The sequence below is a fragment of the Schistocerca piceifrons genome, chromosome 2, assembly GCF_021461385.2.
Source record: "Schistocerca piceifrons isolate TAMUIC-IGC-003096 chromosome 2, iqSchPice1.1, whole genome shotgun sequence".
Lineage (NCBI taxonomy): Eukaryota > Metazoa > Arthropoda > Insecta > Orthoptera > Acrididae > Schistocerca > Schistocerca piceifrons.
Window position 1 is genome coordinate 35,118,338 of NC_060139.1, and position 24,953 is coordinate 35,143,290.

At 39.9% G+C, this 24,953-nt stretch overlaps 1 protein-coding gene across 3 annotated transcripts in view; it reads right to left on the reverse strand.

Moving 5' to 3' along the window:
- LOC124777045 (hexosaminidase D-like) overlaps nt 1-24,953 on the reverse strand; it is a 226,962-nt gene that overhangs the window by 137,324 nt on the left and 64,685 nt on the right. For all 3 annotated transcript variants that reach the window (XM_047252310.1, XM_047252309.1, XM_047252311.1), the window contains 2 exons: nt 24,018-24,182; nt 23,743-23,926 (listed from right to left, as the gene is read on the reverse strand). In XM_047252310.1, coding sequence (XP_047108266.1) covers nt 23,743-23,926; nt 24,018-24,182 — 349 coding nt within the window. The remainder of the gene's footprint in view (nt 1-23,742; nt 23,927-24,017; nt 24,183-24,953) is intronic.

Here is a 24,953-nt window from a genome sequence, read left to right on the forward strand (position 1 = left end):
ATGAGTTATTTTTCTATTCTTGTTTGAGTATCTTCTGAATTTGTATTAGTTACCACAAGTCATTACAGCTGTATTTTGGTTGTGAGTTGTTTCTTACTTGTTTTGTTTTGTATATGCATTTTTGAGGGAGGGAGGAAGAGATTCAGGTTCCAATCGTTGCCTGCTACACACCTGCAGAGCAGCAAGTTACATATTGAGCTTTTTCTGTGTTTCCTTAGTAATGTATTTCTTAAATGTCATGTGTGTTTTTCTATTTAAGAAATGTAAATTTGCATTTTGTAGCTTTAAAGTGCAAATACAGGCAATCTGTAGCATAGTTGTTATTCACATGTTTGTTTTGAAGAGCCAGCATTCGTTCATTTCCATCGTGTTCCAACTGTCACCTGCTATGACCTGCAGAGCAGCAAGTTACATATTTATCTTTTTCTGTGTTATTAGTGTTGCGGGGCGGGTAGGATGTTTGTATCCTGTGTGAGGATGCAAGAGGAGCTGGTAGTAGCTCTTGAACAGCTGAAGGCACTTTTGGCTATGGTCAGCTATCTTTAGGCCTGCCATCGGGCCTTGCCCATTCACCCTGTGAGTGGACAGGTGGCCGCTCCTTCAGCAGGGTCCGAGCAGGCACATGAGGGGAAGGGTCTGCTAGTTATCAGGAGCTCCAATGTTAAGCACATTATGGAGCCTATTAGGGAAATAGCATTCCATGCCAGGAATAAAGCCAATGTGCACTAGGTACATCTGCTGGGAGGCCTCATCTGAGGTGTGGAGGAGGCCTTGCCTTGGGTTCTGAGGCCATCCTCAGTTCACACGGGTGGCTGGTAGAAGTGGTGAAGGCTGCTGGCCTCACACTCAGGATGCAAGCAGAGCTTGCAATCTGCAGCTTTGTTCCCAGAATTTATCAGTATCCTTTGGTTTGGAGCTGAGTGGAGGGTCTCAACCAAAGGTTTCATCAACTCTGTGACGGTCTTGGCTGTAGATTTCTGGACCGACATTATCGGGTGGACAGTTGTAGGACTTCCTATGATGGGTCACAAAGGAAGTAGTTAACGGGAAACTGAGTACTAGTGGAGTGCTTTTTAGGCTAGGAGGTAGTCTGAGGTACTCTGATGTCACTCACCAACTGACACGCAGATAGTAAAATCAATTCGACTGTCAAAATGTTATAAGTAAATTGTCAAAGCATTCATACCAAGTTCCTGAATTTACTGCACTCCAGGAAATTTCTCACGTTTAGATTATTCCTGGGACTGAGAGCTGGGTGAATAATGAAGTATAAAGCTCCGAGGTATTTAGCAATTCATGGAGCATATATCGAGAAGACAGATTAGACTCATAGGAGGGGGAATGTTCATTGTAGATAACAAATACATTCTCTCTGTTGAGGTTGAATTTGAGCCTGACCGTGAAGTTATTTGGTCACAAACAACTGGGCTATGTGAAATCAAGTTAATTGCTTTAGAGTCATTCAAGTAGTGTGGAAATACCCAGGTCATGAAATACTAGTTGGAGGCAACTTTAACATATCGAGTATAGACTGGGATGTCTATGAACCCATTGCAGAGGGTGCCGACAGACAGTCTTGGGAAGCAAATTTTGAATATATTTTCCAAAAACTGTCTTGAGCAGCTAGTTAGAAAGTCCATGTGTAATGGAAATATTTTAGAGCTTGTAGTTACAAACAGGCCTGACTTATCAATAGTGTCAGTATAAAGACAGGGATTAGCGATCCTGACATCATCATAGCCATGATGGTTACTAAAGTTATCAAAACAATAAAGAAGGCTAGGACAGTATTTTTGCTAGAAAGAGCTGATAAGTAGTTGCTAGCATCCACATAGACAATGAATGGACATTGGTATGATGGAAGTAGAGGAATTATGGGAAAAGTTTAAATGGATTGTAAGCTGTGCTCTAGAGAAGTATGAGATGAGTACATGGATTAAGGGCAGAAAAGACCCACTGTGGTTTAAAAACAAAATTTGGAAAATTCTGAGGAAGCAAAGACTGTTAAACCCTTCGTTAAGAGAACATGCAAATGACAACAGGCTAAAGTTGGTGGGGATTTGTCGATCCGTAAAAAGATCAATGCATCAAGCATACAGCAACTACCATCATCATACAACAGCAAAGTATCTAGTTGAGACCCCAAGAAAATTCTGGCCCTTTGTAAAATTGCTACTAAGATGGTCAAAGGTTTCTATCAAGTCACTTGTTGACCAATCTCGTAAGGCGGCTGAAGACAGCAAAAGGAAAGCTGAAGTTTTAAATTTGACACTGAAGAAATCATTCACACAGGAGGATCGTACAAGTATACTATCGTCTGAATATCACACAGATTCCTGTATGGAGAACACACTAACAGGCATCCCTGCATAGAGAAGCAACTGAGTTGAAAACAAATAAGTCACAAGGTACGTATGGAATCCCAATTTGGTTTAAGAAAGAGTACTCTATGGCACTGAGCCCTTACTTAGCTTGCATTTATTGTGAGTCTCTCACCCAGTCCAAAGTCCCAAATGAATGGAAATAAGTGCAGGTGACTAGTATACAAGAGAAGGCTAAAAGAACAGACCCACAAATTTGCAGGCCAATATCCCTAATAACAGTTTTCTGCACAATCCTTGAATATATTCTCTGTTCAAATACAATGAAATGTCTTGAGACGAAGACACTTACGCCTATGAGTCAGCATGGTTTTAGAAAACATTGTCCGTGCGAAAGTCAGCTTGCCCTTTTCTCATATAATTTACTGTGAACTATGGATGAAGGGCAATAGGCAGATTCCGTATTTCTAGATTTCTGGAAAACAGGAGTGCTCCAGGGAAGTGTAAAGGACCACTACATTTCCTTTATATGAAAATGATTTGAAGGACATGGTGGGCAGCAATCTGAGGTTGTTTGCTAATGATGCTGTATGAAAATGATTTGGTGGACATGGTGGGCAGCAATCTGATGTTGTTTGCTAATGATGCTGTATTGTATGGGAAGGTGTCAAAGTAGTGTGACTGTTGGAGGCTACAAGATGACTTGGAGAAAATTTCTAGTTGATGTGACATATGGCAGCTAGCTCTAAATTAAGAAAAATGTAAGTTAATGCAGATGATTAAGTAAAACAATCCCATAATGTTCAAATACAGCATCAGTAGTGTGCTACAGAACACAGTCAGAGCGATTAAATATCTAGGTATAACATTCTACCTGAGTGGATCACATGTAAAGGAGATCACATACAGGAGACTAGTGCCGTCCATTCTTGAGTACTGCTTGAGTGTTTGCAATCCCTACTAGGCTGGATTAAAGGAAAACATCAGAGCAAATCAGAGGCAGACTGCTAAATTTATTACCGGTAGGTCTGATCAGCACATAAATATTATGGAGATGCTTCAGGAATTGAAATGGGAATCCATGGTGGGAAGAAGATGTTCTTTTTGAGGAAGACTGCTGAGAAAATTTAAAGAACTAGCTGAGCCGTGCTCTCTCCCAACTATGCCTTTTTGTGAACTTCGCTTTCTATCTGTGTTTGTTTTCCTGCCCTTGTTGCGGTTACATCATGGTTCTTCTTCCTTCTACGTGTGGCAGCAGTGATGTGTATCGATATTTGCGCTGTGTACCATCTTTGGTTAGGTGCATACAGTTTCCGGCTAGGGGGTCCGCAGGTAGTCGGTCGGTTGTTGCAGACGAGGGAAGTTATCTCCTCGTGGTGCAGTCGACTGGGTCAACTGGCAGTCCCCGCACAGTGTTGGAGCGTGTGTGGAGCTGTCCGATCATTATGGGCTTCGTGGTTCACCGACCCAGGACGTCAAAGTTGAGTAGTGGTTTCAACTACCCAAGCCACGTCCATTCATGTTGTGGTGGTTCATTTTGGTGGTTTGCTGTTGGGGAAGTTTATCTATGAGCAACACCGAGCATTTCTGCTGCTGAATTTTAGTCGCCATGCAGTGCAATTAACTATGTTGCTTGTCTACAATTTGAGTGCGCCAGTGGAATTTTCTGCCTTATGGCCATTAGTGTTCTGGTTACCTGTGCTGGGCACTGACGTAAATTCAGGCAGTGTTCTTTTGGGTGAAGTTAACTATATTACTGTGTTTCAAATTCAAGTGTACCAGCAGAATTTTCTGCCTAGTGGCCGTTCATGTTCCAGTTACCTGCCCTGGCCACTAATGTAATTTCAGGCAGCGTCCTTTCCTCACCTGTTGTCGCTGTCCAACATGGTGTGTAATTTTGACAGCTAATACATACTACATTGTGGATTATCATGTTTGTAACCTTTTCTGTTTGAGTTCTCATGTACTGATTGACAGGAAGCAAGTCATTGTGTCGGTCGGTCTGTGGCTGTCCCCTGGTTGGGTCCCGACGGATCAGGTGTAGTTGGGCTCACCACCTATCTCGCCTAAGTGAACGAGGGCAGACCGACATCCCTGGAGGCTTCTGAGTGCCGTTGTCTTTATTGTCTCTCCCACTGGTGTTTAATTATCTGTTGTCTTTATTGTCTCTCCCACTGGTGTTTAATTATCTGTTTTCAGCTACCGAAAATTTAAGGCTTATGGTTATTTCTTTCTTTTTTTCTTAAAAATTTTGCAAAATTAATTGTGGGCTTTGTCTTGCAACCTTATTTCTAAAATTGTCTTTCAAGGTTAAATATTGCGGCCTTCTGCCTTTAAAAGATTATTTTAAAACTTTGAAACTTAATTGTGGCCTTCAGCCATTTGTATTGCACCTTGCAAATGTTTGTTCTATCTACTTTGCCTTGAGACTTTCCATCTAGCTGTGACAGATGATTTTTTAAATTATTTTATTGCTATTTTAGTTGGATTTTTATCTTGTTGATTTGTTAAGATTTTTTGTTTGCAGGCCTTCATCCATGGAACAGTTGCATTTGGTAAAGGTTTGGCTATGTGCCACTTTGGTTGTAAATGTGTTATTAAATTACAATTAGCAGGTGAAACTGACCCCAACCTTATTTGGCCTTTTCCACACTCCTAATTAACTGTTCTGCCGAGCGGGTTAGCAGGCGTATCACTAGCATTTGCAGTTTACTGCAGAATCCTACTGCTCCCAACATACATTTTGTGTGAGGACCACAAACAAAAGATGTGAGAAATTTGGTCTCGTGCAGAGGCATACAGGTGGTCGTTTTCTTTTATCTCTATTTGTGAGTGGAACAGGGAGGGAAATGACTAGTAGTAATACAATGTAACTTCTGCCATGTACCATATGGTGGCTTGCAGAGTATGTACAAAGGAAGTTCCTTTATCAGTTGGCAGATCAGCATGGACAACTGGATGGGTAGCGGTAGTCCTGAAGACCAACAGAGGAGCAATTAATGCATACAGTTCACATTCAACTATCAGAGTCAGGTGTGTTTGCTAGTCACCCAGAAGTGCTACTAACCAGGCTGTGGTTGCGATGTGAGAGAGATAAGGAATGAAGGTCACAGGTTGCAAGATGCATTCATAGAATTACATAGGGAAGTGCAATCGAACAAAATTCTCAACATGGTGCAGGGTAAGTACAAGGAATTGAGGTTATCATCTGGCAGACTGAGAACTTGATTGACGCAAGTCGCTGACACTGTACCATTGGCACTATTTTTCAGGGAAAGAGGGTGGTTGGGCATATGAGAAAAAAATTAAAAGACAGTGTTTTGAACGGTGGATAATGAAGATATTCAGGAGTTGAATGACACAACTGGACAAAAGCAACTGATGACAAGTGCTTCCAAAACCATAGCATTTAAACAGTGATTTGGGAGAAATACAGAACCAATTGAGCTTACTACACAGCAAAATTGCAGTAGCCAGACTACTGCAGACAACAGATGGACTCAATTATGCAAGACTAGAAGTAGAACCTTTATAAGATGCAGTTTACTGTGTGGTAATCAGACAACTGGGTTCAGTATTATTACTGCCACACCAGTTTCTCACATGGTTGAGACTAGCAGAAACTACAACACATGATGGAGAGGACCTATAGGAGTGTCTAAAGGAAACCATCCCTATTTGTCCAGCCAGAGAAGTGAAGACTGACATGCAGACATGTGGAGTGCAACTGTTTCTAGTGAAAGCAGAGGCAACGAAATTCCAGAAGGAAATATTGGCCACAGAACATCATTTTAAGAAGGTTGGAGCATACTGGAGCTGCTCAGCTTTTGCACAAGAAACTGTGATGATGAATTGCTGTGAGAATGGGAAACCTACAGGCATGGTAAAATTAGAGTTATGTAACAGCAGTAATTTGGTGAATGGCACAACTTGTGAATAGCCGGGATGAACTTCTGCCTCTCAGCTACACTCACAGGAATTACTGTACTCCAACTGATAACTGATTGATTCTGCTTTGTCTTGGCCACAGAAACTGCTGCAAGTACAGCCAACACAAAATCTAACCCAACTTAGCAACACCCTAAATTCTGACCTCATACATTCTTTAGATACACTAATAACATCTCAGCATGGAAAAATTTACATGACTCAAATGTTTCAATACATTCAGTGACAACATGTCAAGAGAACTGACATTGGAATATGATAACTATAAGCGTTACAAAAACACCACACTTGCCATGTTCATGGCAGCAGTTTGTGTACTTTACTTTTGTTTCTGATGTAGAGATATCCGTTCTCCGGACCTATTGACTCACCAGATGCCCATCAAGTGATTAATGGACATAACCTGGAAAGCATAGACTAAGAAAATTTATAAATCTGTGATAGCTTGTAATGAGAGGCATGGGAATAATATAGCATAATTTTGAAAAGGGTTCAGTACACAAAAGCTTAAGAATAATAGCAGCAAATTAAAGAAAGACCAATATGGGTCAGCTTACACGATCAAAAAAGTTGGTGCAATGAGCACAATGTACAATTATATATGTACATGTCAAGACTGTTGCAGAGGATATCAGAGGCAAAATTTGGGATGACCTTTTTTTTTTTGCATAAGGAAGCAGTATTACACTGCAGAATAATTTTGTGTACATGTCTAAATTTTTTTGAAAGTTGTACATGGTGAGCTCAGAGCCGAGGTGGCCAGCTTGGGTGCCAATTGGAATGTCAACACGGCATACCACCAATAGAGCGGAAGACAGGGCACCATGCAAGCATTATCACACAACCTCTAAGTGAGGGAAGTAAAAGAGCAAATACCACAAAACGACATAATATGACAGTATGAAATAACTCTCCATAACTTCAAGCATGAGAGTGCCATTGCAATAGAAAAATCTTGCAGAAGACCCAAGCTCCACAACTGAGAATAATTATTGAACCATAAAAGTGAGACAGGGAGAGCTGACGGAACCAATAAAAGAGGATCTGCAAGCTCTCATCTCCACACTATCTACGTGTGGCACACTCCTGCAGCCCCCTGGCAAAGTCGTGAACACCTGCTCCAGTCTTGGTTGATCCATGGTAGATGTCCAGAGCCTGACCTTCATGACAACTTACATCCTGGACCACACAGCCAGCCATCCTCACCTAACTGCAATACAGGTTATCTATGAGAGTGGTGAGGTATAGGGCCGCACTGTACTGCAGAACCTCAAGGGCAAGCAATGCCTACCCAGCTCCATGCTGCTGCCTGCATTAAAATACGTGGCTGCAACACACTGACCTCTGGTTTCAACATAAAGACTCACTGATGGGGCGCATCAGCAATTCTTCATGGCATGCTCTGATGCCTGGCTACCATACAACACACTGAGCCAGTTCAAACTCTGTACACTCATCCTGGCAAATAAATGTAATCACCGATATTGCTATCTCTCTCACACCTGTGAGTGTTACTCTGGACCACTCTCCACACCCTGTGCTTGACCTCCTGCACACAAAGCAACCCCAGCTCCCTACACCTTTCATGGCCTTTCCCTTCTATAACTGCTGTCTTGTTTCTGTACAAGTTGTAATTAGCATTTTGTTCCCTGTATATTACTCCCACTACCTTCAGAGTTTCAAAAAGAGTATTCCAGTCAACACCGTCAAAAGCTTTCTATAAGTCTATAAATGCTACAAACGTAGATTTACCTTTCCTTTACCAATCTTCTATGGGAAGACCCGATCTTCTGGTAGGTTGACTTTTACAAGTTTTTCCTTCTGAAAATAATTCATGTCAGTATTTTGCAACCATGACTTATTAAACTGGTAGTTTGGTAATATTCACACCTGTCTGCATCTGCTGCTGCTCAGCCAATAACTAGCATCAAAACGGATACAGGGATTACTAAACACAGGGTTGTCATAGAGAGAATGAATACCATAACCACCGAATCCTCCAAAACTAAGCGAAAAATACACCTATTCAAAAAAGCAGATAAAAATTTTCTTGGTGCCTTCCTGAGAGACAATCTCTGCTCCTTCCAAATTACCAGATGTGGCTTGAATTCAAAGAAATAGCATCGACAGCAACTGAGACATTCCTACCAAACAAATTAACAAACAATGAAGCTGGTCTCCCTTGGATCATAAAACGGGTCAGGACACTGTTGCAGAAACAACAAAAAAGCATGCCAAATTTAAATGACTGCAAAATCCCCAAGATTGGCGATCTTTTACAGAGGCTCAAAATTTAGCACGGACTTGAATGCAAGATGCTTATAATAGTTTGCACAACAAAACTTTGTCTCAAAACCTGGCAGAAAATCTGAAAAGATTCTGGTTGTATGTAAAACATGCTAGTGGCAAGACACAATCAATGCCTTTTTTGCACGATAGCAATGGAAATACTTTGATGAGAGTGCTCCTAAAGCAGAGTTACTAAACACAGCCTTCCAAAATTCCTTCACTAAATACGATGAAGTAAATATTAAAGAATTCAAATCTAGAACAGCTGCAAACATGAGTAACTTGGAAGTAGATATCCTCAGAGCAGTGACACAACTTAAATCACTTAGTAAAAGCAAGTCTTATGTTCCAGATTGTAAACCAATTAGGTTCCTTTCACAGTACACTGATGCAGTAGCACCACGCTTAACAATAATATACAATCGCCCGCTCAACGAAACATCTGTACCCAAAGACTGGAAAGTTGCAGTGGTCACACCAATATTCCACAAAGGACATAGGAGTAATCCGCTAAATTACATCCTCACATCATTAATGTCAATATGCAGCTCGATTTTGAAACACATAATGTGTTCGAACAGCCTGAATTACATCTAAGAGAACAGGCTATTGACACAAAGTCAACATGGATTCAGAAAACATCGTTCTTGTGAAGCACAACTAGCTCTTTATTCACATGAAGTACTGAGTACTATTGACATGGGTTTTCAAATTGATTCTGTATTTCTAGATTTCCAGAAGGCTTTTGACACTGTACCTTAAAAGCAGCTTGTAATTGAATTGCATGCTTATGAAATATTGTCTCAGTTATGTGACTGGATTCATCCTGTCAGAGGGGTCACAATTCATAGTAATTGATGGAAAGCCATCAAGTAAAACAATAGTGATTTCTGGTACTCCCCAAGGTAGTGTTATAGGCCCTCTGCTGTTCCTTATCGACATAAACAATTTAGGAGACAATCTGAGGAGCTGTCTTGGGCTGTCTACTAAAGTCATCAAAAGAACAGAAAAAATTGCAAAACGATTTAGAAGAGATATCTGTATGATTTGGAAATTGACAATTGACCCTAAGTAATGAAAAGCGTGACATCATCCATATGAATGCTAAAAGGAATACAACAAGTCAAGCAAATCTGAAGACTATAAATTCAATTAAATACCTAGGAATTACAATTATGAGCAACTTAAATTGGAAAGAACTCACAGAAAATGCTGTGGGGAAAGTGAACCAAAGATTGCAATTTACTGGCAGAACACTTATAAGATGCAACAGATCTACTAAAGAGACTGCCTACACTATGCTTGTCCATCCTCTTTTGGAGTAATTCTGTGTGGTGTGGGATCCTGAGCAGATAGGATTAATGGAGTATTTCACGAAAGTTCAAAGAAGAGCAAGACAGTCTATATTATCAAGAAACAGAGGAGTGAGTGTCAGGGACATGATACAGGTTATGGAGTTTGATGTCATTAAAACAAAGGTGTTTCTCATTGTGGCAGGATCTTCTCATGAGATTTCAAGCACCAACTTTCTCCTCCAAATGCAAAAATATTTTGTTGACACCAACATACATAGGGAGAAACAATCATCATAATAACATAAGGGAAAACAGAGCTTGTGCGGAAAGATATAGGTGCTCTTTTTTTGCATGCCATTTGCGAGTGGAATAATAGATAATTATTGTGAAAGTAGTCAATGAACCCTCTGCCAGGCACTTAAGTGTGACTTGCAGAGTATCCATGTAGGGGTAGATGTTATCTTTGGAATTTGAATCAATACAATCTTCTTGAAGTCTGAGGGTATTTTGCTGTTTCAAAGATCTTGCATGCCACATGGAATAATTTTGTCAGGGGTGGCCTCCCAAGGATATGAGTAGTTCTGACAGTTTATTGTTTACTTTAGAGGCCATGTTTCAACTTGGCTTTTCTAGTGCTCTGACAAATTCTTCTAGCAGTATCATGTATCCCATCTCATCTTCTTCATCTACGTCCTCTCCCCCCATTCATAATATTACCTTCAAGTTCGTCTCCCTCGAATAGGCCATCCATATACTCCTTCAAGCTTTCTGCCCCCCCCCCTCCCCTTCTCTGCTTGTTACTGGTTTTCCATCTGAGCTCTTGATATTCATACAACTGCTTCTGCTTTCTCCAAATAAGTTTTTAATTTTCCTATAAGTGGTATCTATCTTTCCCTTGTTTATATGTGCTTCTATATCCCTAGATTAGTCCTTTAGCCATTCCTGCTTGCGCAATTTGCACTTCCTGTCAATCTCATCTTTCTCTCTTTGTATTCCCTTTCATCTTCTTCACTTGTTGCATTTTTATATTTCCCCTTTCATCAATTAAATCCAGTATCTCATGTGATATCCATGTATTTCTACTAGGCCTCGTCTTTGTACCTATCTGATCCTCTGCTGCCTTCACTATTTCATATCTCAAGGTTAATTTGTCTTCTATTGTATTCTTTTCGCCTGTTCCAATCAATTGTTGCCTAATGCTCCCTCCGAAACTCCCAACAACCTCTGGTCCTTTCAACTTATCAAGTTCCATCTCCTCAATTTCATACTTTTTTTTTTTTTCAATTTCTTCAGTTTTGATTTACAGTTCATAACCAACAGAGTCCACATCTGGCCCTCGATAGACTCTTAAACCAAATGTTAGCAATGATAAAATTACACTCTTTGCAAAGATCTACCAGATACTCTTTGCAAAGTTCTATGGTGATAGCTTCCTCCTTCACTCCTTTTCCTTAGTCCACATTCACCCACTATTTTTTATTCTCTTTCTTTTCCTACTATCAAATTTCAGTTCCCCAACACAGTTAAATTTTCCTCTCTCTTAACTACCTCAATAATTTCTTTCATCTCACCATACATTTTTACAATCTCGTCATTTTGACTATGATAATGCATTCACTGTGCTGTTCATAGTAGCTTACATGCATTCCTATTTCATTACTCATTATTGAAACTACTCCTGCAATACCCATATTTGATTCTGTATTTATAACCTTCTGACCAGAAGTCCTGTTCCTCCAGCCACCAAATTTCACTAATTCCCACTATACCTAATATCAACCTATCTATTTGCCTTTTTTAAAAATTTTCTGGCCTACATTCCCAGTTAAGGGCTCTATAACATTGCACGCTCAAACCTGTAGAATGCCAGTTTTGTTTCTCTCAATGTTGACATCCTCCTTAGCGGTCCCTGCTGGGAGGTCCGAATGGGGACTATTCTACATCCAGAATATTTTACCCAAGCGCATACCATCAGCATTTAATCATACAGCAGAGCTGGATGCCCCTGGGAAAAAATGGTGGCTCTAGTCTGCCCTTGCTTTCAGCCATTTACAGTACCAGCATAGCAACACCATGCTGGCTGATGTTACAACGGCATGTCAGTCAATCATCCAGACTGTTGCCCCTGCAACTACTGAACAGGATACTGCCTTTCTTCAGGAACCTCTCAGCAGATACTCTTCAGTTATGCTTGCACCTACAGTGTCACTATCTGTATCACTGGGGAGCACAAGCCACCCCACCAAGGGAAAGTTCAAGATTCATAGGGTTGGTGGGCTGCTTGGCACAGCATGGTAATAATACTACACAGGGAATACTTGCTAACATTATGTAATATTATATTTATTTGGTCATGAATAAGATACAAAATCATTTATTTTCACACTAAATATCATATAATTAGAGAACATTCATATGGGGCTTCTGTAAAATGAATCTTCCTAGAAAATCATACACTGATACTTATTTTATTATTATACACTGTAGTGTTTCGAGAATTCCTGCGTAAATTCTAGAACCACTCATCCTTCTACCATCTCCAACACACAATAATTTAGGTATGAGTGTGAGAGAGCGGAATCCTACCTACGGCACGTCACATGTCTGTGTGTGCAGATTTAAATTCAGTCGTAGGAAGAATGTAGACGCGGCAGTTGAACGGCAGCGACAAGTACCTGTCGGGCAGTCCATGGATGTTTAGTGAGTGCATAAGAGGACCATGGAGTATTTATGTAACTCTGTGATAATAGTGTCAGTGGCTATTGTTAGTGAAAACAGAACCCTTAAAAAACTCTTATTCCAGCCTTGCTAGAGGCACGATGTATTTCATGAATCCTGTGATATAGAGTTATGGTTATTAAGCCAACTATTTCATGGATGTAATTAGATTTTTTTTCTGACATGAGGTGATACAGGTGACTTACAAGAAGTCAGATGTTTATGTGAGAAGGGAGAAGTTCGTTCTGTAGGACATTTTAATATATCGTTAGTTGATGAAAAGTAACCTTTGAGTATCTACTTATTTCACAAGTAGAGGGAGAATTTTAAATATTCCTGTATCTAGCATCACTCTTCGGAGAAGAAGTTTGAAGAGATTCCAGAAGCGAGCGAAGAAGATTGGCTGTGGAAAACAAGTAAGTCATCTCGAAAAAGTAGTGAAAGTTAGTATATCTACTTCACACTTAAATCATTGTCCAAAGCATTAGAACCACCTATAATATGATTACAACACATCTACAAAGACATTCATCTGAACTGTCATTCATAGTCAAAGATGACTTAGGAAGTTTAAGAATAGGAGTACGATATGGCATACCTTTGGAGACATTAAACAGTATTGTGTTTTCTTAGAAGTAATGCATCCACAACGATATCTGAATACAACAGTCCACCTATGTGTGAAAAATATTTTCTACATTCCATTTGTCTTCATATTTACTCTTATCATTTCATTACTAATATGCTACTACTGAAGGATTTGTGTCACACAGGTTACATATATTGTTTGTAACTTATTGATAATATTTCATTACAAGATAGGAAGCTGGTACCCATGTAAATAGGTGTCTCAGCAATTGTGAAGCTTGGGTTATTTCCCATTTGTTATACTCACTATTTATTACTTGATTTTTTAAAAATGGATGGGAGACTACATACAAAAAATTAAAAGCAAGGTAAATAAAGAAACGCTTAGGATGCTTTACTATCAGACCAGGAGATGATATATCTCTGTAGAGGCTACACGTTTGCCTTTCGATGATGGTTTATGTAATCCTCCGTACGAGAGGAGATAAACTATCTTTATGCACTTCATTAACCTATAAAATATGTGTGATGAATTAAAATCATGTATAACACTTATGTTTCTTTGCATATTTCATCCACCACTGAAGGACATTATGGTACTTTATATACTTCATTCAGCGTTTAGCTACCTTTGATGAATTCAGATCACATTGAATTTGTATAATGTAAAACAATTATGACGATTTATCCAAAATCATTCACTGAGAGCTATCTATGATGATTCACAGTCGCACATGTTGCTCATGAATAGTTTGATATAAAAAAACTCTCATTTTTATGATACCTATAGTAATTGAAGATCAAATACGACACTTGTGATATCTGGCTGAAGTCATTCGCTATTCTATTACCCGGGATGAACGGAGCTCACATACATCATTAATGAAACTCACAATGATTTGACATCATGAATGATGGTTTACAGAAATCATGCACTGTTATGATACCAAAAACAGATGAGGAACAAATCTTGATTTAACTGAGAGATGAGCAGAAGTGATGCACTAATTTAAGGATATATTTCACACTTGACTCCTTATTTATTTAGAGCCAAAAGGTATCATGAACATCCATAGCAGAAAAAGTTGCCATCAGTTTTGACTAACCTAATATAAGTGTCGAATAAATAACTGAAAGTCAATAGTTAAAGAATGATTTTGAGGTAAATATGGAGCTAATACACCTATGTTACATGTAATGGTGAATGAAAATAAATATTAAAGAGTTATAAAGATTTGTGACTCAGATTTAGGTTCTAAAGATGGTTGTGCTTATTGGATGAGATGGTATGCAGCTGGAGGTACCAATCACACCAGAAATGGATTCTCTATTGAGTTATTAACACACAGAAAATGTCCTAGAAGATAAATATTATATTGATATGATATCCAAAACCATGAAAGAAAGGTTGGTTGTGCAATACAATCCATTAATTTTTTTAGCAAAAACATATTTTTGAAGGTCATGTAATCTTCATTAATATGAAATAGCAGGATGTTGAGGCCATTTTTGGGGGCCTTTGAGGGTGAAGCTGGTAATGACTGTTCTGTAGAACAGAGAGCCACCATTATCCTCTGAGCCACCAGTAATGCACCACCAGTAAGGGAACACGAGATGGGATGTGCGAAGGGTATCTGTTTTCGGCTGTCGCCTTTCCTTCCTCCCCTCAGCATACCTCATGTTTTATTTCCTTTTACACTTCCCTCAACGGATACCAGTTCTATCCTCCCTCTTTCAATGTTCACTAGTTCTGATAGCAGGACCCTTATCTTTTCTGCTAGTTTGACTCCCAGTGAATTTATTCTTTTGGACAAATTTACCAGGATCACAATTTCACAGATAGACATGTTTACAGAGACAAATGGGATTTTTGCACTACAGTGATATACCATCATGCATACACTCAGAGAAGACCTACATATGATTAATTATATGTCAGAAGAATAACTTTATTACTTTCACAAATGTACCCTGCAAAATAATGCGCAGATGTTAGCAATGTCACGCTGGAGAGGGAAATTGTATTTATTTACTTTATATTTGCTAATATGCTAACATCCAGCTTAGAGCCAAAAGGTATCATGAACATCCATAGCAGAAAAAGTTGCCATCAGTTTTGACTAACCTAATATAAGTGTCGAATAAATAACTGAAAGTCAATAAATGTTAAAAATAACAAGGTACTGCTAAGTTAAATAACTGACTGCAGAGGATGACAGAGAAGTATTTGAGAACCACAAAGAAGGAAAGTCAAACAATCAGATATGGGCAAGTTCATCTTAAACACATGATTAGGGAGGAGAGAACAGAGGTGTAAATTGGTAAGCAGGATACTGCGCCCTTATATATGAAGTATCGAGTGAATAGCGTAGATATACCATGGATGGGGGACCTACATCTGTAGAGAGGAAAGGGAGAAATAATATAAGAATACCATCACTGAGAGAAATGTTAAATGATGTACGAGAAGTCTTTCTTAACAAAGACATGCTGTGTGAATATAGTTTCGTGAGAGATGGAATACTGAAGATTTTGAGCCTTACTCTAAGGCCATATATTGCTGGTCTAGTACTTAAGAAATTATGAAGAATGGCACCAGAGTCCGATCTCTGCATGCAGACCACAATCACAGTTCAACAGATTAAAGACTTCTGCTATGCAAAACTCAAAAGTTACTAAGTACTCAAAATGTAGCTCCATCTGCATGGCTGCAGTTACCACAAAGGGATAAACTTGTTATATTTAGAGCTGAAAAAGAGACTTACTGAAAAATGTTGTAATTCTGAACAAAGAAAAATATACAGAGCAAACAAATATTAAGTAACTTTTGATGTCTAGGGATATACTCTAGGTACGAGACAGAGCCCACATTATGTACTCACAAAACAATATACCCTAATGTTGAGGGTAAATTGTAAAATTTAACTGAGGGTGAAAACTTGTGAGACGTCAAGAGGGTCCAATACTGATTGTCGTCATCGTCGTCATCGTCATGGTCTTCAGTCCTACGACTGGTTTGATGCAGCTCTCCATGCTACTCTATCCTGTGCACGCTTCTTCATCTCCCAGTAGTTACTGCAACCTACATCCTTCTGAATCTGCTTAGTGTATTCATCTCTTGGTCTCCCTCTACAATTTTTACCTCCACACTGCCCTCCAATGTTAAATTTGTGATCCCCTGATGCCTCAGAACATGTCCTACCAACCGGTCCCTTCTTCTGGTCAAGTTGTGCCACAAACTCCTCGTCTCCCCAATTCTATTCAATACCTCCTCATTAGTTATGTGATCTACCCATCTAATCTTTGGCATTCTTCTGTAGTACCACATTTCGAAAGCTTCTATTCTCTTCTTGTCTAAACTATTTATCGTCCATGTTTCACTTCCATACATGGCTACACTCCATACAAATACCTTCAGAAACGACTTCCTGACACTTAAATCTAAACTCGATGTCAACAAATTTCTCTTCTTCAGAAACGCTTTCCTTCCCATTGCCAGTCTACATTTTATATCCTCTCTACTTCGAACATCATCAGTTATTTTGCTCCCCAAATAGCAAAACTCCTTTACTACTTTAAGTGTCTCATTTCCTAATCTAATTCCCTCAGCATCACCCGACTTAATTCGACTACATTCCATTATCCTCGTTTTGCTTTTGTTGATGTTCATCTTATAGCATCCTTTCAAGACACTGTCCATTCCGTTCAACTGCTCTTCTAAGTCCTTTGCTGTCTCTGACAGAATTACAATGTCATCGGCTAACCTCAAAGTCTTTATTTCTTCTCCATGGATTTTACTACCTACTCCAAATTTTTCTTTTGTTTCCAATACTGATATAAGCAGTTGAAACCTGTGAATATGGTGTTAACTATAAGATTAATATAGAAAATCTAACAACATTGCCTTGGAAGCTGAGCAGAAATGTTATGCATGATACAATAAATAACTGTGAAAGGGTTCTGTGGTATCTCATAACAGACATTTAATTGCTTAAGTTTATGTAATAACAGCAGCATCATTCATCTGAGTGGGGAAATTTGTGGTGTTACATATCCCTACCCCATGTGGGGTTGCTAGTCCCCCATTGGGTGCCTCCCCAGGTGGCGGATAGGGGAAAGCCTCTCAGATATGGGTGGCACTGGGGAAATGAAATACCCGGGGTGGACCAAAACTAGCAGCGTGGTGGCGTCTGTACTCTAATGGAGCGGCCTACCAAAGGCGTCTGTACCCCATGTCGGGGGCGGCCTGGAAATTATATCGCCAATCTGTTCTGAAGGAAGCGTGGCGATTATGCTTCTCACCTTCGAGTTATGTTGTGTGACATTAATGTTAAATTTTCCGGAGTAATAGCCCCACAGTCGGATCTCTGGATGGGAGCAACTCTGATGTCCCAAACACCAAGTGGTGCTGAGAAGAAGATACAGACTCTTCAAGTCTGTACATATAACTGTCGCTCTCTAATAGGCAACGACAGACTAGAAGAGATCTAGAAAGAGCTTACAAAAATCAACTGGAGTATTGTTGGTTTAAGCGAAGTACGCCGAAAAGGGGAAGACTGTCTCCGTTTGCACTCTGGCAACTTGTTTTACTTTTGTGGTGACCCAGAAGGAAAACTCAATGGAGTTGGGTTCTTAATCAACAAGAATATTGCTGATAGAGTATCTGTCTTAGAAGGAACTTCCAGCAGGACAGTTCGAATGGTCCTGAAGGTGTCGAATAGGTATAAAATACAGATTGTTCAGGTGTACGCTCCCACCTCAAGTCACCCTGACAAAGAAATTGAATCCTTTTATGAAAGTCTGGATAGCACCTGTAAAAAAGGTAGCGATTGTCACTTCCAGAGGGTCATTGGCGATTTCAATGCAAAAGCTGGCACCAAGAAACAAGGCGACACAGTGGTGGGCAACTATGGGATTGACGACCGAAACGATAGAGGTGAGAGATTAGTCCAGTTCGCTGAGTACACCAGTATGTCCATCATGAACACGTTCTTTAAGAAGCACCCTGTCCGAAAATGGACTTGGAGGAGCCCAAATTTCAGTGTCAAAAATGAGATAGACTTTATTCTGTCAAACATTCCGCAGATTGTAAAAGACGTATCAGTGCTAAATCAGTTCAACACTGGCAGTGATCACCGTCTTGTGAGAGCAAGGGTCGAACTCAATGTAAGAAATGAAAGGAATAAACTAATGAAAGGGAAGAGAAGGGTAATCAACCTCAAAAATCTGGAAGAACGTTCCTCGAAATTCCAAGAAGTCCTCCAAAGCAAGTTCCACGTAACTAAAGATGGTGATTTGGAGGAAATGATTGTTTCAAGCGCACAAGAAGTCGATGGCCTATGCCAAAAAAATAAACAACCAAAGAAATTCAGTGCCAAAACTGAAACCCTTTTACAACAGAGGAGAGAAATGAAAATCCAAACCGATCGTGACATGGTAGCGTATTCTGAACTATGTAAGGCAGTGCGAAGAGAAATGAAAACTGAGATACAGAAATTCACTGAAGACACCTTACGAGCAAGCTTGGAGAACAAGACAAGTTTAAAGTCAGTCAAATGCAAACTCACAATCGGTAAAAAGCAGATTATCACACACGATGGAAATGACAGTCGAATCACTGAAAAGGAGGAGGTTTTGAAGTTCATCAGAAGCTTTTACAGCAATTTGTATAGCAATCCAAGGGAAAATTTGAGTGTATCTAAATTAAATGATGTACCTAGTGTTCCAGATATACTCCCTTCGGAAGTCAAGTGTGCTCTAGATACCATGAAGAAGGGAACAGTGCCGGGTGATGATGAGCTCAGCGTTGACATCGTCAAACTGGCAGGAGAGGTAACAATAAATCACTTGGCAAAAGTATTTACTTCCTGCCTGCACTATGCTTCAATCCCATTATCGTGGAACAAGGCTAAGATTATATTGATACACAAGAAAGGAAATATTCACAATATTAAAAACTACCATCCTGTCAGCTTCCTCTCAATTTTGTACAAAATTTTCACAAAGATCTTGTTAAACCGAATTAGTTCCGCCCTAGACTCAGCCCAACCTATAGAACAAGCTGGATTCCAAAGCAATTTTAGCACTATTGACCACATTCGGACCATTAGTGAAGTGATAAGCAGAGCGAATGAATACCAACTGCCTCTCTGCATTGCCTTTGTTGACTTTGAAAAGGCATTTGACTCCGTTAGCCATGTAGCTGTCCTCCAAGCTTTGAGTGAGCAAGGAGTGGGAGCAGCATACACTGAAGTGCTCAGGAAAATCTACGAGAATTCTTCTGCTTATGTTAACATCGGCGAATCAACTAAAGAATTCTGCATCATGAGGGGTGTCAAGCAAGGCGATCCCATCTCCCCAAAACTGTTCTTTGCTGTATTGGAAATGGCTATGTCAAAGCTCAGCTGGGAAGGTAAGGGAATTAGAGTTAATGGAAGAAGGCTTACCAACTTGAGATTTGCTGATGATATTGCCTTACTGACCAAAGACTTCGCAGAGCTCCAAAACTTAGTTACAGATCTTGCATCGGAATGTCAGCTGGTTGGCTTGAACATGAACCTTTCCAAAACAAAAGTAATGTCCAACAAATGGGTCCCAGCTGGAGATGTGAAAGTCAAGGACAGTCTACTAGAAGAGGTCAGTGAATATGTCTACCTTGGCCAGATTATAAATATGAAGAGAGACATAAGGCCAGAAATCTATCGACGCATCAAGCTAGGCTGGCAAGCATTTGGGAAGAATTCAAAAGTATTCAGATCAAAAATGCCAGTAAATCTGAAGAAAGCAGTATTTGATCAATGCATTCTTCCTGTGATGACGTATGACTGCGAGACATGGACACTGAGCTCATTTACAAAAGGGAAACTTAGGACAGCACAGAGAGCCATGGAGAGATCAATGCTGGGCTATACAAGAAAGGACAGTAAAAGGGCAGATAACATCCGACCTGTGACGAAGGTTAATGACATCTTAGAGAGAATAGGTTCCTTAAAATGGCAGTGGGCTGGCCACGTCGCAAGAAGAAAAGACAACTGATGGACGAAGCTAGTACTGGAGTGGAGTCCGAGGGAGCACCGGAGGCCTAGAGGAGGACCACCAGACAGATGGGACAAAGACATCAAGAAGATCGCTGGTAACACCTGGCAGAGAACTGCCCAAGACTGTCCCACTTGGAGAAGACTGCTGAAAGCCTACCTGAATCCACGACTCGACGAGGCCACATCATCTAATGATTGAATTGGCTGATGATGATGATGAGGACGATGACATATCCCTACAGGAGAGTGGTGTGTAACCTATATGTACCTACTGAACGAATGATAGTTGTGAATGAAAACCATATAATAGTTTAGTGGTTAAGAATAAAAAGCTATGTAGATGTTTCTGTTGTCTGCTTTACAATTGCTGTATGTACGTATGGATGCTGCTAGTCTTTGGGGTGAGTAGGTGATCACAATCCTACAATGAGATGCAGTATCTGTGTAAGCTTAGTGTATCCTTCTTGAGCCAACAGCCCAGGCTGGAGTCATGTAATGCACTGCCAAGTAAAGGCACCTGCCATAATAATGCAGTTAGATATCAGGGCAAGACAGAAAAAATTCAATTGAAATGTTAACTAACCCTTGCAATATCAAGGAGGGGGGAGTATGTTGCACACACCTTATGAAAATATTGTAATATACTCTGGAACTTTATATTTTAAAATACTGAAAAAAATATTTATTGTTTTTAATGAAGTCTTCTAAAAGATTCCATAAATATTTTAAATTTTTCAGTTAAACTTAACCCATAAATTTAAGTCTCAGTAGTAGATGTGACTTTTCACAATGAATGCCATATTCAATATTTTCAAACAATGGAAAATCCAGGATGGAATGTAACAGTATTATGAAAAGGAAAGTTGCTACTCACCATATAGCAGGGATACTGAGTAGCAGATAGGCACGACAAAAAGCTTTCGGCCAGTAAGGCTTTCTTCAACAATAGAGATCAATCACACACACACACACACACACACACACACACACACATATGCAACTGCAGTCTCAGGCAGCACCAGTGCATGATGGGACTGGGTGGGGGTAAGGAGGAGGCTGGGGAGAGATAGTACGGTAGGGGTGGCAGATAGTGAATTGCTGCAGATTACGCAGGTTAGACAGTGGGCAGGGAAGAGGTGGGGGGCGGGGTAGGGGAAAAGGAGAGAAGTGAAAAGACTAGGTGTGAAGGTGGAATGATGGCTGTGTAGTGCTGGAATGGGAACAGGGAAGGGACTGGATGGGTGAGGACAGTGACTAATGAAGGTTGAGGCTAGGAGAGTTACGGAACATATGATGTATTGCAGGGAAAGTTCCCACCTGCGCAATTCAGAAAAGATCACATGACTGGTTTCACATATAGCCCTGCCCTTGACAGGATAGGTGATGTTTGTAACCAGACTGCAATAGGCTGTGGTGGGAGGATGTATGGGACAGATCTTGCATCTAGGTCTATAACCCAGGTATGAGCAATGAGGTATGGGGTTCAGAGCAGGGGTTGTGTAAGGATGGATGAGTCTATTGTGTAGGTTCAGTGGACAGTAGAATACCACTGTGAGAGGGGTGGAAAGGATAGTGGGCACGACATTTCACATTTCAGAGCACAACGAGAGGTAGTCGAAACCCTGGCAGAGAATGTAATTCAGTTGCTCCAGTCCTGGGTTATGAGGGGAATGCTCCTCTGTGGCCAGACAATGGGACTACCTGTGAAACCAGTCTTGTGATCTACAAGTTAAGCTGCAACCACTGTACTGCATTCTATGTGGGCATGACAACCAACAAGCTATCTGTCCGCATGAACTGCCTCCAACAAACTGTGGCCAAGGAAAAAATGGACCACCCTGTTGCTGAGCATGCTGCCAAACATGACATCCTTCATTTCAATGACTGCTTCACAGCCTGTACCATATGGATCCTTCACACTGACATCAGCTTTTCTGAATCGTGCAGGTGGGAACTTTCCCTACAATACATCCTATGTTCCCATAATCCTCCTGGCCTCAACCTCCTATAGTCACTGTCCTCACCCATCCAGTCCCTTCCCTGTTACCATTCCAGCATTACACAGCCGTCATTCCACTATCACACCCAGTCCTTTTACTTCTCTCTTTTTCCGCGCCCCCCCCCCCCCCCTTCCCCCTGCACTCCCTCTAATCTGCAACACTTCACAGTCTGCCACCCATACCATACTATCCCTCCCCCTCCCAACCCCAGCCACCTCCTTACCCCCACCCAGTCACCACTCCCATCATGCACTGGTGCTCCTGCTCGCAGTGTGGTTTCAGTTGCCTGAGACTGCAGTTGTGTGTGAGAGCTGCATTTGTGTGTGTGTGTGTGTGTGTGTGTGTGTGTGTGTGTGTCATCTATTGTTGATGACGACCTTACTGGCTAAAAGCTTTATTTGTGAAAGTCTTTTTGTTGTGTCAATCTGCAACTCAGCATCTCTGCTATATGGCAAGTATTCTAGATTTTCACGTTCAGGACCCTACTTATACATCAATATCACTTTAGAAAGTATTTGGTGCATCAAAGCCAACAATTAATAACGAAATTAATATTTAATTTTTTTATGTCCACTGCAGACATAATTCACCATACATCCCTAGCCCCATGTGGTTGTTGGCAGATACAGATATGTCCATGCAAAGACGAGAGTAAAATACGTGACTATCAGTCACTGTGTCTGTGTTTGTGTGTGTGTGTGTGTGAGAGAGAGAGATGCCGAGTCACAGAAAGGCACAACAGAAAGACTACTTTTTCGTTGTGCCTTTCAGCGATTCAACATCTCCGCTATTTGGTGAGTAGCAGCTATTCTTTTCATTATATCGTTACACTCCGTCCTGGGTTTTCCATTGTGTGTGTTATATATGTCTACATACACAGGCACACACAAACACACACACACACACACACACACACACACACACACACACACACACACACACACACACACACACACAGAGAGAGAGAGAGAGAGAGAGAGAGAGAGAGAGAGAGAGAGAGAGAGAGAATTGATATGCTCATTGTTGCACAAGATGAGTAATTTCCACTGAAATTACTTGAGGCGTATTTAATACTGAAATACTTAATATGAATGAGTGAGCAGTGGTTGTCGATATGTTTTTGGGTTGACCACTGTCATATTACATGTATTAAGGTGAGGAAAGACCTCAATTCCAACCAATATGAGCATGTAATTCATCCACAAGAAAGATTAGCAATGAGCGGTCACAGCTGTCATTATTTTCTCTGGAAGAAAATCAAGTAATATCTGAAAGAAAAAATTATTATTAATTTATATCGATAACCAGCTTGATGATTTTGTTACATAGGTAACATTTGTTCTGGATATATCAGTGCCCTATCAGCATATTACTTCTTAATAAGAACTATGTTTTTAAATAGTAAAGTGAAATAAAGAATGAAATAACTGGTGCAATAGGTGGATTTTTAATTTGACTACTTTGACAGATCCTTTAAAATTTTCTGTCTTTTAGTTTAAAAATTAAAAAAAAAAGGATTGAGAAAAACAACTAAAATCGCACTTACCATTCATAACAGAAGAATCAATACTACGAAGCATGTCATCCCACATTATGACACGTAATGTGGGGTAGGTATCTCGAACAAACTGGGCAACTCCCAGAATGTGTTCCAGGAATAACTGTGCTTTTCCATGTTTACTTGTTTCTACTCTTCGAATGCATGTTGGACATATGCCTAAGTGCCAAACCTGAAATTATACAGGTATGAGTAACAATGTTCTTACACTACGCATGAAAAGATATAAAAAGCATGTAACAAACAGATAAAACCAAACACACCTCATCAGCACCAATATGTATGTACTGAATGTCAGGGTGAAATTCAACAATTTGTTTAATCAAAGTTGTAACAAGTTTCAGTGCTCCTGGATGAGATGGACACATAGAGCTTGGGTAAGCAGCCACTTCTCGCAGAGATACCCATTCTTTGTGTTTTAGAACAAACTGTAAAATGACACACAGTTGTTGATTTCAGCATGATAATAATTGTCACAAAGAAACATAACATGCTTAAATCAATTAAAAAATAATTCACCAGTTACTGAACCAGTAAATGTTATGTTGTCATCACAACCATTTAGACAAAAATGCAGAAAAAGCCATCATAGTGATTATTATAGTGATGGCACTTTAATTCACTACTGTTTTCGAATTGATGAACCTATGTACCAAATAAATGGTGTATGCAACCTACATCAATATAAATGTCTAATCTTGATCAAAATAAATCTAACATGATGAAAATGCATGCTCACCATGTATATGTAGTCAATTTGGTCTGCATTTGTTTACGTGTTACACACACATTAAATGTTAAATCTCTATGATACTACTACACAAATACATACTTTGTAATACATCATTTATTGAAATACTTTGGTCCACAGCCAAATATACCTTCATGAATTTCTAAAATACTTACAAAATTGTGAAAGCCAATTTCATTATTATGGGAGTCCCAACAATCTCTAAGGGCTTCATCTTGCGTACTACAATGAAACATCACCATATTCACCTGATGATTGAGCTAACTTTCTACATATAGAATTTACAGCAGATTTGGTGTCTTGGTCCATCTTTTTTGTTGTATGCACTTTAGCCCATACACAAAAATGATTTGCCCTTTTCTACATACATCTGTTGATTGTTTGAGGGTGGATCAAAAAGTAATTTCACCTGTATCTTAAAAATTTAATAATGAACATACAACAGCAA